We start from the raw sequence: 16,594 nt of genomic DNA on the forward strand, positions 1-16,594 counted from the left end.
TTGATGTTTTGATGGGTCCTCTGGCTTTGCTTCAGGGATAAGGAATGAGGAAGAGCTGCTGGGTTGTAAAACTGCCATTTGTGACCCTGACTGCCCAAGATATTGAATGTTGTTATTAAAGAAATTATTTATCTGGGCTTTTAGGCTCTGAGGGAGCCATCACACTGGATATGAAATTACAAATGGGACATGGCCCTATTGCTTTTTTTATTTTTAAATGTAGAATTCTTTATTTTTATATAATCAAATCTGGTTATGTATAATTCCATTAGTTTGATAGCTTAAAATAAATCTTCTCAATACATATATCATTCCTTTACCTTCTAATCTTTATAAATATTTTTTTTGTCCCTGATCTGATTAAAATTTATCCTTATTTTGGTTTTCCCTATGTTGACATATAATTTTATTCTAAGTTTTTATTGGATAAAGATCTTCTATTTCCAAAGTTTTTTTTTTTTTTTATTTGAGGGGTTTATCACATATGCATCTCTAATATATGTTTTATTTTGATTCTGATTAAATTTTCTTTTAAAAAAATTTTCCAGTACCAGACAGTTTTGATATTCACTACTTTATACTATTTTTTTGGAAACCTGAGAAATAAAATTTTATTTTGTTATTTTTTTCTCTAAACAGTCTTGTTCTTTTGTTCTCTACAGAAGCTTTTAAATTCCATTTTGTAAAATAAATGATAAGTATTTTGATTAGTTTTGCATTAAATCTATAAATTTATTTTGGAAATATAAACTTTTAATCATATTAGCTCAACCTATCCATGTGCAGGAGCTGTCCCTTCAGCTTTTCTGTTCTTCCTTCATTTTTGTTAAAATGAAAAGGAAAGTGTCTTCATATAGCTGTATTTATGATCTTGATAGAGAGATGCCCACATATTTGATAAATTTTGTCATTCTTCAAATGGTATTTTTAAAATGCATTTAAAAATGATACATAAAAAAATTTAAAAAATGATACATAAAAATTCATATTCTTTTTGTGGGCTTATTTTACTGATTGGGAAATAATGTATCATTTTGGCTAGAAAGTCATAAGAAAACCAGGGTTCAAATTTTGCCTCTGACACATACTAGCTGTATAACTATGAGGAATTCATTTAGTCTCTTAATGTCTATCTAAAACTATTATAGAACTATTTGGGATCTAGATTGGTAGAGTGGTTTTTCATACAGATCATTTCCTATATTAATGAAATCATAAGTCCAGACCAATTCAAAATAAAATAATATAAACAAAAAGAAACCTTACCTTCTACCTTAAGTAATTTATTATCATTGAAGTGATTACCAATTAAAGTAATTGAACTGGGTTTTCTGGTTTTCCAAATAAGGATGTTTGGAAACTCCTTATTACAAACTCATATATTAATTGCTCATCATAGCTAACATGTCTATATCCAATAGGAAGGACAGAGACAATCCTTTTTCATACTTGTTTTTAGGGAAAATATTTCTCATGTTTCTTATCACATATAATGTTGGCTTTGGGTTTTTAGCATATACTACTTCTAAAAGAAAAGTCTCTCTAGTTCTGCACTTTTCTGACCATAAATAGATGCTGTATTTGATTAAAGGCCCCTTCTATGTCTATTTATAATGGAGATTTGGTGCATTCTCAGAGTGCCTCAGATGGCAATTCCATGTGGAGAATGCTAGGAAGCTGCCTCTTGGAGAATCGTGATTTGAATAGGAAGTGTGTTAGAGAGACAGACTGTGGAGGTTCATAGACATTCTCTAGTTCCAGTTGGCTAACTGTGTGCTGAAGAGGAGGCGCTTTTATTGGCTGTGGAGACATTCAAAAAAACTGTTAATTTCAACTACTATTTCTTTGCTTCATTTATTTCTCAGGGACCTTGGTTACTCCTTTGCTTCAAGTGTCTATTGAAAGGAGTGGAATCTCTGATCTTGGGAGTTTCTAAAATTTAGGAGATTGAGTTGCCAAAATCCAAAAACCAGTTTTCTCTGCCAGCACAACATTCAAGCCTCAAGTATCAAGAAATGATCTTCAGCTGGACCTTCAGATGAGCATCCAGAGGAAGCTGAGTTGAAGACTCATCAGAAAGAGATGCTGCATTTGGATGTGAATTTGGTGGAATCAGTATTATATAGATTATTCCTACCCTCATCCCACAAAAGACTGAGGTGCTCTTGGGGAGAATAAACTCTAGAGGTGTATGTGGGGGAAATTGTATATTTGTTTTGGCTAAATCTTTGAAGTAAATGTTCCTTTGCAGAAATACAAAATAATGGGATTGGGCTGCTTTAACACTGGTCTCCTAACAGTAGGAGTAACAGCTAAGGGAGGGACTAAAGTAGATAGCAAAAAGAGAAGACACATCTTAAACTCCTAAGGGCACTTTCTGAAACCCTGAGGGGAAAATGTAGCAACATGGTGCTGAGAGAATGAGGTTGAGCACACTAGCTACAAATTAATATCAGATAATTTTAATGATTTTTATTGTTGATAGGATTTATAATTCTCTTTGTTTTTCCAACATTCAATCATCCTTGCATTCCTAAGTATTAAGCTTTCTTGGTTGTAATAAAAATGTTTTTGTCACATTGCTCTATTATACTTGCCAATAGTTTATTTAATATTCTTATACAAAAAATATTAAATTAGCTTGTAGTTTTGATTTTCGGTCTCATATTTGGTAAATAGGGTAAATTAGGTAAATAAAAAACTTCACCTCTCTTTTTATTTAATTCACTGAAAGAATTGAATAGGCCTTATACATAGAAATATATATAATATAAAGAATACTTAGGATCATAAGATACAGGACAATAGTATACTTAGGGATTTTCTAGCCCAATTCTCTCATTTAGTAGATAAGCATAAGGATACTCTAAGGTCTAGTTTAAGTGAATTATGTTCAAGGTCATGTAGACAGCAAGTATCAGAGCCAGCATTCAGGTTTTAAGATTCCATATTTCAGTGATGTTTCCATTATACCTCATTTTCTCTAAAGGTTTATGAAGGTGTGGAAAAATTTCCTAGTGGATTTTTCTAGTCTCAGTACCTTTTTACATGTCACCACTTTAATGATTGATACTCTTGAGTTTTTCCTTCTGAGAATGTATTATTTAGGTTTTACATATGAGTATATATGTATACATATATATATACATGTATATATATATTTGTGTGTACATAACACAATATGTCCTATTTTATAATGTTTTGCACTTTATATATTTTTGGGTATTCAGAAATTTCTTTTAAATTACTAAACTCAATAGATTGAGATTATTATTCTTAATTTATGTTGATTTTGTCTTCTTTTTATTATTTCTAATTTTGCTTTTTGATTACATTTTCTAATTGTCAACACCATTGGGCTGTTTAAAAAAAAACCTAAAAGTGTTAAGAATTACAATTTTAAGACTGTCTTTAAACTTGAACTTAGCTGTTGACACTTTAACTATGAAATCCTTATTTACTGATAGATGTGCTTTTGGAAGATTTGAAACCATCACATAAGTCCTAGCATTCTCACTATAACTAAATCAGGAGACAGAAATAAGTTACACAAGTTGAAAGATTATATCAAGAGACCAATAAACAATTGGCAGCTTTATTTTTTTCATATGTCCAAAGTCAACATTTCATGGGGCATTTGGGTCTCTTATATTACAGTACTCAAGATAGGTATTGACAAAGTTATGTTATGATAACTACTGGCAAAATTATTAATATGAAAATGACAGTAGATTACAGAACAACATCTGTCACAGAGGATGAAGAGGGAGAGAAATTAATATTACAAGAAACTAAAAAAGATCCTCCAAATTAAAACAATATATTCAATATTTGGTGACTTTAATGCCAATGTAGGAATAGGCAACAATAGAAAAAATGTTAGAAAACAGGGTTCAGAGGAAGGAATGAAAGATACCAAAAATTTAGTCTATATAGAAACTTTAGAGTGAATACTTTAAGAAATAAATTGAGCACAACTAGTAATACAGAGATGAAACTGATTATATGTTAACAAGCAGGAAATGACTCATTACTGATGTGGGAATCATCCCTGAATTCTATATATAGTCATACCACATACGTCTTAAAGCAAAGTTCACCATTAGTATAAATCTAGAAAAAAGAAGAGAAATGGTAGACATGGTATGCAATTAAAAGAAAAAAAAAACCTCCAACCTAATCTATTTAAATAAATTATTGATGCTGAAAATGAGAAATAGGTGGAGAAAGGATATTTAGACTGATTGTGATAATTTCAGAGAACGATTCAATCTTATTCAATTTTATAATAAGATTGTGGTAAATTTATGAAAGGTCATGGACAAGAATTGTGAACTAGGCATAAATGAGTTGTAATATGTATCATAGGAGAAAATTTCTCCATTGTTGAGATCATAGATTCAATATATATTTGATTACTGAATTTTAAAAATTCTGCTTTTAATTTCATCAAGTCACATTTTTATTATTCATTTTATTAATTTATTTTTTGAAAATTTCCCCTTTTCTTTCTTTCTTTTTTGTTTTCTTTTTCTTTTTCTTTTTTATAGTTTTTTCCCCTTTTCTTTCATGGATCTTTTTTTTTGTTGTTGTTGTTTCTAATTTTTGTTTCATTGCCTTTTCTTTTTCTTATCTAGACACTGGTATTATAAACTTGTCTCTGAATATTGCTCTGGATTTGTCAGACAAATTTAGGGTTAATGTTTTCTTTGGGTTAATCTCTTATAGTTTTTATAATTTTTCCAACCTAGGCACTATTTAATAAATCATTATTATTCTGATAATTTTTAAAATTAATTTTTTAAAAAAATCAAATAAGCCTATATCTCTTTGTCATATTATTATTCTTTATTTCTAGATTTATAGAATTATTCCATAAAGTGTAGTAATTAGTATTTTTGCTTTCTTAAATTTAACTAGGAATTTTCTAAGATCTAGGACTTGTTCAATTTTAGTGAATATTTTACATGTACTTGAGAAAAAGAATGTCCTGATTTTTTTTCTAAAGTTATTGTCATATAGCTATTAAATCTAGTTTCTTCAACTATTTTCAAGGCTGCCTGAGAAACAACAGCATATAGTAAATAGGACAATGAACTTGGAGAAGAACTGCATTTAAATCTAATCTCCTAAACTTACTGTCACTTAACCTGTCTTTTTCAGTTTCTTCATCTGAAAAATGAGGGGAAGGGATGAACTCAATGGCCTTGAAGATGCTCTCAATTCTAAATCTATGATTCTCTGATCCTTTCTCCCCTTTCTTTCTGATTTAATAATATCTTGATTACAGAGTATTGGAATCTATTATTAATTTTCTATTTTTTCATAGAAATTTTATAAAACTAGCTTCTATGTAATTGAGTGTACATATAGATGCAAGTAAAATCAACATGCTCTTGTTATGAATTGTGAATTTAATCAGGATATAACTTCCTTTTTATGTCTTCATGTTTCCTGATTTAACTTGGTCAAATATTACTACCACAAACCTAGATTTTTCTTAACAGGTTATAGCATGATAAATATTAGTTAAAACTTTTTTATTTAAATTTGTGTACATATGTTTGTATTAGTTGTATTTGCTTTTGACAACATACTGTTGGATTCTTTTCTTTAATTCAGCCTGCCATCCGTTTTTCTTTATAGGGGAATTAGATCCATTTACACTCAATTTTGTAGTAATTAAATTTTGACTTATGCTCCATTTTTTTCTTTACTAAATCAATGTTCATTTTGTGAAGAATGAAAAGTTTCTTATAGTCTATTTCTCAGCCAAATGTCATTAAAGAATATTAAATAGAATCCTCATGTTTTATACTAGTAATAATATCACTAAAATCTGAATACCCCCTTCCTATCAAAGCTCTTGATTGCTTCCTAAGCTTTCTATTAATATTTTTAAACTAAATTTTGGGGAGTCAGATTCTTTTGTAGCCTCTTATTGGAAATTATAGAGAATACAGCATGAAAACATCACTAAAAGAGAAAAGACATTGGGCCTTATAATGCTTATAACTCATATAAGTTAATTCTGTTTGTACTTATTCTTCTCACTGATTTTTATAATTGTAGCAAGTGAATCTCAAGTTTAAAGACAAGAGATGTTTTCTTTTTACTATTTATGCCCTATCATTTCATTATATATCTTTGTTTTGAACTAATTATCATCTGGCTGACTGTTAAAGGTGAATGCTGATGTGAGTTCACTAATGTGAGCTCATGAATTATAGTATTAGGAGTGTGAGTTTCCCAGGTACCTTGAACCTGGGATACTTATTCCCCATGGGCCCAATTTATGAGTGCAAGTTGGGAAGAAATAAACTTGGAGGAGGTGCTATATAAGGTATATTAAGGTGCTATGTGAGTAGTACTTTTTTCAATCATGTACAAATCTTCATGATCCCATAGACCATAGCACACCAATGCTGTCCATGAGGATTTCTTAGCAAAGTCACTGAAGTAGTTTGCCATTTCCTTCTCTAGTGTATCTAGTTTTAAATAAATAAATTTTAAATAAAAAATTAAAATACTATAAACAAAGTTTGAACTGAAGAGGAGAGGATAAAATGTACTTCCTTTCTTCCAGAAGTAGAGGCTATGGGATTGGAACATCATCTATACTATCATAATCAGTTGATGTATTGGTCAATTTTTCTAAATTGATTTTTAAATTATTTCCTTTTTTTATTCTTTAATATAAGGGAGATCTTTCTGGGAAGGGAAGGAAAAAATGAAAAACAACAAAAAGCAGAGAGAAAAAGTCTGACTAATTTGAAATGGATATATATAATGCTTTCAATCATAAAGTTTCCTGCCAGAAATGTGACCCCTATGAATGCCTGTCATGAATCAAATAGGCCTAATAGAGCAGAGACATGTTTGAAGGTAATATGTGAGACTCAAAATAGGCAGTTTTACTTTTTTATTCTCTCTCTCACCTACCTGAATGAGTGTTGTCATGGAGGGTCCCAAAAAAATATCTTGATCTGAAACCCCAAAGAGATATGCACTTGCATATGTCAAACCACTGCCCATCAAGGTCATAATGTTCAGATTGGGACTGGACATCTTCACGATCCTAAAAAATTCAGGAAGAGAGAAATTTATCATCAAGCTCCTTCCCCACTGGGAATATAAGTATAGATAATTATTTTTCCACACCACCTAAGCATGAAAGTACTTAGAAAAGAGTCCTTATTGAGAAACCCCCACCTTTATAACCTTATTATTTTCTGTTTACATGTTTTTGTAAATGATAAGTTCTGCCATTTACTTGGTATTACAAGAAAGCATATTGTTTAAAAATTATATGTATCAAGAACCATTTTTGTACTCTGCAGGTAATACTTAACAACTTGATGGTACATCAGATCAAGTGCTGTACTTGGAGCTTGGAAGACTTGAATTCAGTTCCTGTATAAGTTGCCACACAAAATGGGGATAATAATAGCATCTATGTGAGGATCAAATGAGATAATATTTATAAAGTTCTTTGCAAATCTTAAAATCCTATATAATCATTAGCTATTGTTATTATTTTAACATTCCTGGTATGAGGTGATTAGAATCAAAATTCTTATAGTCTCTTGGCTGGTCTCTTGATTCCAATCCTTTTCCTATATCATCCTGAATATTCTACTGAATCCATAGTACATACTACTAAATACTCATCTGTGAAATAGGGATAATCATACAATGCTTATTTATCTCTTTGGGACAGCTAAATGTCTCAGTGCATAGAGTGATGGGCTGAGAAGTCAGAAGATCTGAATTCAAATCCAGCCTCAGAAGCCTGTTAAGTGACAATTCACTTAACTCCTATTTGCCTTAATTCCTCATCTTTAAAATAGGGACACACTGGAGAACGAAATGGCAAACCACTCTTGTATTTTTTTTTTTTATTTTAGCTTTTTATTTACAAAACATATGCATGGGTAATTTTTCAACACTGACCCTTGCAAAAACTTCTGTTCCAACTTTTCCCCTCCTTTCCCCCCATCCCCTCCTCTAGATGGCAAGTAGTGGAGTACATGTTAAATATGTTAAAGTATATGTTAAATACAATATATGTATACATATTTATACAATTATCTTGCTGCTCAAGGAAGATCGGATTTAGAAAAAAGGTAAAAAAACCTGAGAAGGAAAACAAAAATGCAAGCAAACAAAAATAGAAAGCCACTCTTGTATATTTACCAAGAAAACCCCAAAGACAAAAGTCCATGGGGTCATATACAGTTGGACATGAGTAAACAATAACATCACTATCTACTTCTTAGGGTTATTGTGAGGATTTATAATTTAATTCAAACAAACAATTCAACAGATATTTATTAAGCACCTATTATGTGCCAGACAGTGGAGATGGGGGTAAGACTTGTGATTTCACTGTAGAGGGAACTCCTTGTATGAAGAAATTCCCTGAACCGATGCAAATCAGCATTACTCTGCAACTTACTGACAGGTTAAATCACTTGCCCACGGTAACAGTCAGTATGTGTCATAGATGAGACTTTAACCTAGGTTTTCTCGGCTCCAAGGCTTTCTTTCTATTGACTATACCATGGGGCTCAACATGAAGATAAAAAGTCAAATAGGAAACAGTCCCTTAATAAGTTTATATCTTTGCAGGGAGGAGAAGGGAAAGAAACATAATAAATAAAATTAAAAGGTGTATAATTTCTTGAGAGAGGAGCAGAGATACAAGCAACTATGGCATTAATTTGTTTCCTGTAGACTGTGGCTCTTAAGTTGGTCACTGAAGGAAGCAAGGGATTTTATGTGGTAGAAATAAGGAAGGAATGCATTCCAGTCTGTGAGAAGGCTTAGAGGAAAACAGTAAGCAGGCCCGTTTAACTGGAACATGAAACTTATGGATCCTTTCTCAGAATAATTAAAAAAACAAACAAATATAAGATTACCGGTTAATCGAAAGTTCTTAAAATATTAAAAAAATACAAATTTATGGACCTCAGGTTCAGAATTCTTGCTTACAGGTTATCTCAGTCCAATCTCTTCACTTTATATATGGAGAAATTGAGGCTCAGAGAAGTTAAATAAGTTTCCAAGATCACAGAGGAAGCAAGTAGCAGAAGCAGGATTCAAATGCAGGGTATTTGACCCTAAACCTAAAGCTCTTTTTATGATACCCTGCTGTTTACTCAGTACAGAAATGTTCTTATGAAAGTAGCAGGAGTCTTCATATTCAAATGGCTATGTTGTCTAGGTTACTGTCATATAGATAGCCTTTCTAGCTCTCATTCAGCTCCATTTGATCTGAATGCTGCTTCATGCTCAGGTTTATTTGTAAGCAAGGCAAATTTGACTTAGCACTGATCCAGATTTAGAATTGCTGATTTGGTTAGGAATTTGCTGATTTTGGTTAGGAAAACTCAATGTGGTTGTTATTTTCTACCAAGCTTATTATCTGATAAAACCCTGATGTATCTTCTTCTCAGCTTGCTGATTGACGCAGTTTTCATTTTAGGAAGGGACACGTTATACATTTTAAAACAGGGATAGGTACATTAGAAAATTGAACTCTGATTTGAGTATTGCATTTACCAAAACAAATGATGTAGTTTTTCTTGTGAAGTCATTGGGAGATGAATTATATCTGGTCCAACAAGTTAATGGTAGGGACTGGAAGAATCCTTTTACCACACCCTTTTAGAAGGATAGCAATTCTCTAAACAAAAGGCATTCATGTGACTTTATGTAACCAGAACTACAAACTTAAGGATACTAAATATTTTTCTATAACAACATGCATTGTGATATAACTCGTGTATTTATATGTACAGTATATGCACATATAAATACATAAAAAGATTTACCAATTTTAGATTTAAATGTGACTGATATTTTTGTTAAAGGCAGACAATAGAGGAGGTAACTGGCATACAATGGATTATATCATCAGAGGATAATAATATTCTTGTGTCATAAATGGTAGATTTGAAAAAATCACTGGGATCTGGTCTAGTTCCAGGCTCTGCTTCATTCCATGTATAACTGGGGGCAAGTCACAACTCCTGGGTCTCAGTTTCTTCATCTATAAATAGGACAATAATACTTGTATGATGTACTCCACAAGACTGTTAGAAAAGTGCTTTATAGACTCTAAGGGAGGGATATAGTCCCTTAGAAAGAATGGATTGGTGGATATATCATCAATTAACCAACAAACATTTAATAAGTACCAAATATATATATATATATCAGGCACTGTGCTAGGCACTGTAGATACCAAGACAAAAAAGAAGAAATCCTTACCCCCAGAGAAATTCTATTTTATTGACTCATGAATATGAACTGCTATGATTATTTTTATCATCATTGTCATTATTATTTTTTAACAATATAGGTGTAAGTAAACCAAAGTCTGAACTAGTCATGGCAATGGAAAGAGAGAGAAAATAAGGAGTCAGATCAAAACGGGAAATTAAAATATTGCACTCTAGAACTAATCTTCACCTTCCTCTTACTATTTAATTACAAAACTCAAAAGAAAGGCAAGAGATTTCCTGACTTTTTAGTTCTCAGATGATCTCTCAATTTAGAATGAATTAACTCAAAAACAAACAAAAAGGCTCTTTCTATAATTATAAAGGTAATACTCTTAAAATCTGTGTTATGATTCTAAAGGTTTTTCATAAGTCTAGGTGCATCCATCAGTTCCTTGGTGTCATTTTCATAAAACTTCATTGCTAATTACCCCTTTCTTATATCTAAAATGTATTATATTTAGAATTCTGAATGTCTTATTTCTGCATGGCCATGTCATAGTTTCTGCTTCTATTGAGAATTCTGGCAAAGAAAAGTCTGAGAATTATCTCAGCCTGTTGTAACCTATTGAAGCAAATGCTCTAAAAATATTCCATAAACATGGTTGACTAAAATAATACCTATGTAGAAGCAAAGTATTGGATTGTTTGAAATACAATATAAAATCGAGATCAGTTGTTGTTGCTGCTACTGCTAACAGACAGACACGCTAAAAGCAGTTCCATGAGCCAAAAAGGTAGAGGATAATGATTTTTTCTCTTCTTTGTTTAGTTTCTGTACATTCAACTTCATTAGTATGCTAATGAACAAAGGTTTTGAGGATAAAAGGACTTTGTAGTCCTAGGCTCCATATAGCTCCTGTGTGATTTCTTTCTCTGAGACCTCTAAACAGAGTTTGGGGGACAATGAATCCCCACAAAAGGTTAGACAGAAGTTAAAGGAAATTTGTAACCTCAATTTGGATAGTTTCCTGTGACTTTGATTCAGTCCCAGAATTAGAAAGTACAAAGAATATACTTAAACTTAACCTGAGGTCTTTGTGGACTGGCTTTTTGATCTGTGTCTGTATGTGATAGTTCATGTCCTTTGTTAAAAAACAAAATGCTACCAGCAGGTCTTTTCAGAGAGAAGCTTTCTAGGCATTGCACTTTGGAAGATAGGAAAAGACATGATCTTGAAAAGATCAAGACAAGAAGGAAGAGTAGTAGAAATTCATAGAAGCAATATGTTGCTTAGTAGACAACATGGATGTGACACCCACCAGAGATCATTATAAAGAGATGATGATATTATGATATAAAGATATTATTGGAGTCATGAATTTCCTTGGGTATATGTATCCTTAACATGGGAGTTTTAGCCATGTGAGTTCCTGGCACATTGCTTTTCACACATATTTTCCATGTGTATGACTTCTCTGCATGCTACATGATTGTACACATTCTTTGTATACATATTCACTCCCACTGGCAAAAATGTATCCTGTGGGAGACTATAATCCATGTTTATATAAATGGAATATTCTCTTCTCACTCTATTTGCTTTATGATTTGAATAATTGTCTTGTTTTGAACTATTGAGTCCTTTGAGGAACTTATGAATTATGATTTTAAGTTGATCAACAGAGTATCTTAATCCTGAGGTAGCTTTTCCAAAGAGTCCACATGTGAGGAAATAGCCAAAGGCTACTATAGCTTAAATTAAATCTTTATTTATATAGGTTTTATTTACATAGTTTTTCTTTCAGAAAGCATTTTAATAAAAATATTGACATTTTTATCTTAAAAACTTTAGGTTGTAAGTGACACCCTTCTAAAGAGATATCCCCCCATATGGATATTCATTCTAAATTCAATTTGCATTCTGGATTCAAGTAATTATAACTTTGACAATCCCGTATACATTTGTGCAGTATGGCTTGATCTTTGCTCTGAGAAGTGATTTGGCACTCTGGTGATTTCTCTTACTAGATCTTAGGCTAAATCTTACTAAACAAAAAAGATATAACTTTCCACCAGTCTATTACAGAAGAGGAGTATTTAAAAAGAATATATAAGCGAATGGATTTTCAGAGAAATTATTAACTCCAAAAACTTATTAACTCCAAATGACTTCTATTAATGGAGATTACAACTAAAGGCAACCATACACAAGTATTCATGTCAGAAAAATAGAATTAAATTATAAATTACTATATCTGCTAGGGCCCACACTGAATTGGTTTATTTGGCATGAGGTCATAGTGTAGGGGTGGGGGTGGAGGAGGGAAAGAAAATCCATAAAATTATGGCACTGAGCCAGAAAGAAAGGAGGAGTAACATCTGTTTGATCCCTTAGCCATCTGAAAGGAAAATGGTACCAAGAGATAGTAATGACAAGAAAAGGCCTGCCATTTAGTCATAAGCAAGTAGAAGACTTTTTTTGAGAGAAGAAAAAAAATTGAAAAAAAGTCTTGTGTATATATTTTTCTGTATTTCAGTCAAGCCAGGTCATATGCAATTACCCTTTCTTTAGCTACTGTCTCCATAGCAACATGGTAGCTTGGGATGAAAATTTGGGTTTGGAGTCAGGGAAGAACTGAGTTTGAATCTCAAATCCAGCATTTAATACTTATATGAACATGGACAAGTCATTTAATGCTTTTAAGTGTCAACGTCCTTATCTTCAAAATGTGGTTAATGATACATAAAGTAGGACCTCACAGGATCAGAGTAAAGACCCAATGAGATAATATATTAAAATTCTCTACTATCTCACATCATCTTTCACAGAAATCTAAAATAATTTGCTCCTTAGCTCGCCAAGGGCTGGAGAAAAAAATCAAACTTTTTTCAGTTCAATCTCTATGACAGATTCTAGGATTATTGTGAGAATATTTTTTTAATGAATAGATTAGTTTTGAACTATGAAGGTTCTGTTAATAACAGAAAGTTAACTCAGTCTATTTTCAGATATCTCTTTTAGGTGAACGTAGGCTGGATGGGGGTGGTCAAAGTCAAGATAAGTATATCATCCTCACTTTCAAGTAGTTAGAAGGCAATGAGATGTGAATGGATATGGCAATGTTATGGTACAGTAAAAAGATCATTGACTTTGGTGTTAGAAGTATGGCATTACTTCTTTTGTGTCAAAGATTCTACTTCTGATTCTTACTCCCATATGGCTTTGGGCAAATTATTTCCTCTTCCTGATCTTCAGTTTCCTCATCTGAAAAATGAGGGGGGATAGAGGAGATAAGGTTCTGAGGTTCCTTCCAGCTCTAGATCTATGATTCTATATTAGGAGTTTCTAAATAAGCCTAACATTATTGTTAAAAATCAGGTACCAGAGTAGTTCCACTCTATAGTTTTTCCTTTGTACCCTGCTTTGATAATATGATACTTTAAAAATTGCAAAGCACTTTACATATTTACATAGCACATTTAATCCTCATATTTCTGTAAAGTAGATGCTCTCATTATCCCATTTTTGAAAGGAAGAAACCAAAGTTGAATAAGGTTAATGATTTGCCCTAAATCACAAAGCTAATAGGTATCTGAGGTGGGATTCAAACTTGGGTCTTCCAGATTCAAATTACATTCAATACACATCTACTCTGACAAGCTGCCCATCGCACCTCCTGTCTCTGTTTGTCTCTGTGTGTCTCTCTAGCTCTGTCTCTACATTTCTGTTTCTATCTGTATCTATGTCTGTATTTTTCTGTCTCTCTGTGAGTCTCTCTCTATCTCTGTGTCTCTTATCTCTGTCTCCATCTCTCTTTCTCTCTGAGTGTCTTCATATCTGTCTCTGTCTCTGTCTCTGTGTCTCTGTCTCTGTCTCTCTCTCTCTCTCTCTCTCTCTCTCTCTCTCTCTCTCTCTCTCTCTCTGTCTCTCTCCTCTCAAGTGGTCCAGTTGATTTTTTTAGAAGCAACATAGGCTGGGCTAGAAAAGGAGAGGAACAACTGAATACCTTATCTAAAAACCAAAAAAAATCTAGTAAATCTATTTTATATTCTTCATTTATTTTATGCCCCCTCATTTTCCCATTTTATTGTCTGCCTTGATGACGTTTTCCTTAGTTACAAGGAAGAAACATCAAGGGTGGAGGAAATTTATTAGTGCTAACTTGTCTGCAGTAGCTGCTGTTGGATCCCCCTGCCACCTGGTGGAAAGTCAGGAGCCAGTTGTCTGCTTAGCTGGGATTAGCCGTGAAACCATAAGACTGCTGATCTGATCTTCCTGTGCTTTGAACTCAGATTTATTTTGGGGAGTCTATGAGATGACCATTATGAGTAGCTTGGGGAGCTCCTAGGGATCAGCATCCCCAGAACCCTCTTAGAATGGTATAAAATTTCACTAGAAGGAAAGCACTAAAACTCATCTTTTTCCCTGGAGTAGACCCTTTGGGACATCTACAGCTTCATACAGGTTTCTGAACCTTAGCATCCTAAGTACCCCACCTGCTTTCAACCTTCATGAGCTTGGGATGTGATCCTAAGGCTTCTGCTACTTGACACTGCCAGAAATGAATCATGAGTCTGCAAAACCTTTCTCCAGAATAAAAGCTAAAAAAGATCATCCTAAGTAGTTTGGCAGCTCTGAATTCTGGTTTCTTTTTGTGGTAGTGCTAATGTGGTAACATAGAAGCATTACTTGTGGAGGGAGGGAGAGAAGAAGGGAGGAAGGAAAGAAGAAAGGAAAGCAAGAATGAAGGAAGAGAGGAAGGGAGAAAAGGAGGCTAGAAATAAAAGAGAGGGAGAAAGGAAGAAAGAGACAGAAAAAGAAAGCTAAAGAGAAACAGATGGAAATAGAGAGACAGAGGAGAAGAGACAAATCGATAAAGACATAAAGAAAGGAAGTTCTAACCTTTTGCCTCTACTTAACATTGCCCTGACTCTCCCAGAAAAAAAAACAAAAACAAAAACAAAAACAAAAACAAAAACAAAAAAAAAAAAAACTCTCTTCCCTGTCCACATTCTCTTGTATGGTTTTTTTTTTTTCCTTTTGGAATGTGAGCTCCCTGAGGGTAGACAGTGCCTGGCTTTTAAAATTTGTATTCTTAGCACTTAGCTCAGTGCCTGACCCATATAATAAGCACTTAATAAGTTCTTCATTCATTCCGGCATATTAGTGATATATGAGGGAAGGGGAAAAACAAGAAAAGGTGTTATGTGTGAATATGCACAAACATACACACCCTCCTTTCTCTTTCCCACAATATAACTGAATCAAGCCATTAAAATACAACATTTGATGACTGGGGTCCTTGTGAAGCTCTCTCCTAGAATTTGTTTCTATCCTTCTTATACATTATTACCCCTCTTGTACTTTTTGATCCAGCCAAACTGACGCTTTTCTATTACACACACACACACACACACACACACACCCCACTCCATCTCCTACCTTCATAAATTTTCACTAACCATTCTCCAAACTTCTTGTATACTCTGTCCTCATCTCTGCCTCATATAATCTCAAGACTTTTTTAAAGATGCCATTAAAATAGCATCTTCTACATGAAACTTTTCCTGATCCCCCAATTAGCTAAGTACTAGTGCTAACCCCAAAATACCTTATATAAAATCCTATTGAAGAAATCTCCAATATAATTTATAATCATTTTGGTACTTCAAACAGTATGTTGATCTAAACTTCATTTAAAAAAAAGCCATAAATAGCCATAAGAATTCCAAAGGAGTTTTAATTAATCGTGGTCATTTTAAATTCTGATCCTAACAAGAATCAAAGAGGAATAGTTTCATGAGGGTGTCATTATATTATGTTGTCTAACAGACAATGAGTTTTTGTTTTATTACTTTGTACTTATTTTCTTTATACTTCCTCTACATATACTTGTATGTATATTTGTCTGTACCTGACAGACAAATATATCTTTCATTCATTTTATTTACATACTAAGCTACTAATACCTAAGAGGTGCTTAATAAATGCGTATAGCTTGATTGATATGTCAAGGTACAAGCCCAACCCAATAATATGGTGACAGTCCTCATCTGGGGACCGATTTACTTGCTGAGAGCTTATTTGCACCAACTACTGCTTCTTTCATCTACGTCAGCTTCCCTCCTTACACAATGTTCTCTGTTTGTGGAAAGCCTGCTGATTTTGCATTGGGTTTCCTGTTGGCCGTTGTGCTAGGAAGTTTGCCTTCTCCTTCCATTTTCATACTGCCACAAACAAATGACACCTTGTTGCTAACCAAAATATGAGCAGTTTCTTCTCATTCTGATCTTTGTCGCTTTTGAATTGGCCCTGCCCTCCTGTGGTCATTAATATTTCCACAGTCCTGTTCCTTTCAAGCAGA

At 33.0% G+C, this 16,594-nt stretch overlaps 1 protein-coding gene across 2 annotated transcripts in view; it reads right to left on the reverse strand.

The window, feature by feature from the left end:
* The window catches only part of GPR156 (G protein-coupled receptor 156), a 109,564-nt gene that overhangs the window by 33,881 nt on the left and 59,089 nt on the right, over window positions 1-16,594 (reverse strand). For both annotated transcript variants that reach the window (XM_074301334.1, XM_074301333.1), the window contains one exon: window positions 6,943-7,078. In XM_074301334.1, coding sequence (XP_074157435.1) covers window positions 6,943-7,078 — 136 coding nt within the window. The remainder of the gene's footprint in view (window positions 1-6,942; window positions 7,079-16,594) is intronic.

Source organism: Sminthopsis crassicaudata, chromosome 3 (assembly GCF_048593235.1).
Source record: "Sminthopsis crassicaudata isolate SCR6 chromosome 3, ASM4859323v1, whole genome shotgun sequence".
Classification (NCBI taxonomy): domain Eukaryota; kingdom Metazoa; phylum Chordata; class Mammalia; order Dasyuromorphia; family Dasyuridae; genus Sminthopsis; species Sminthopsis crassicaudata.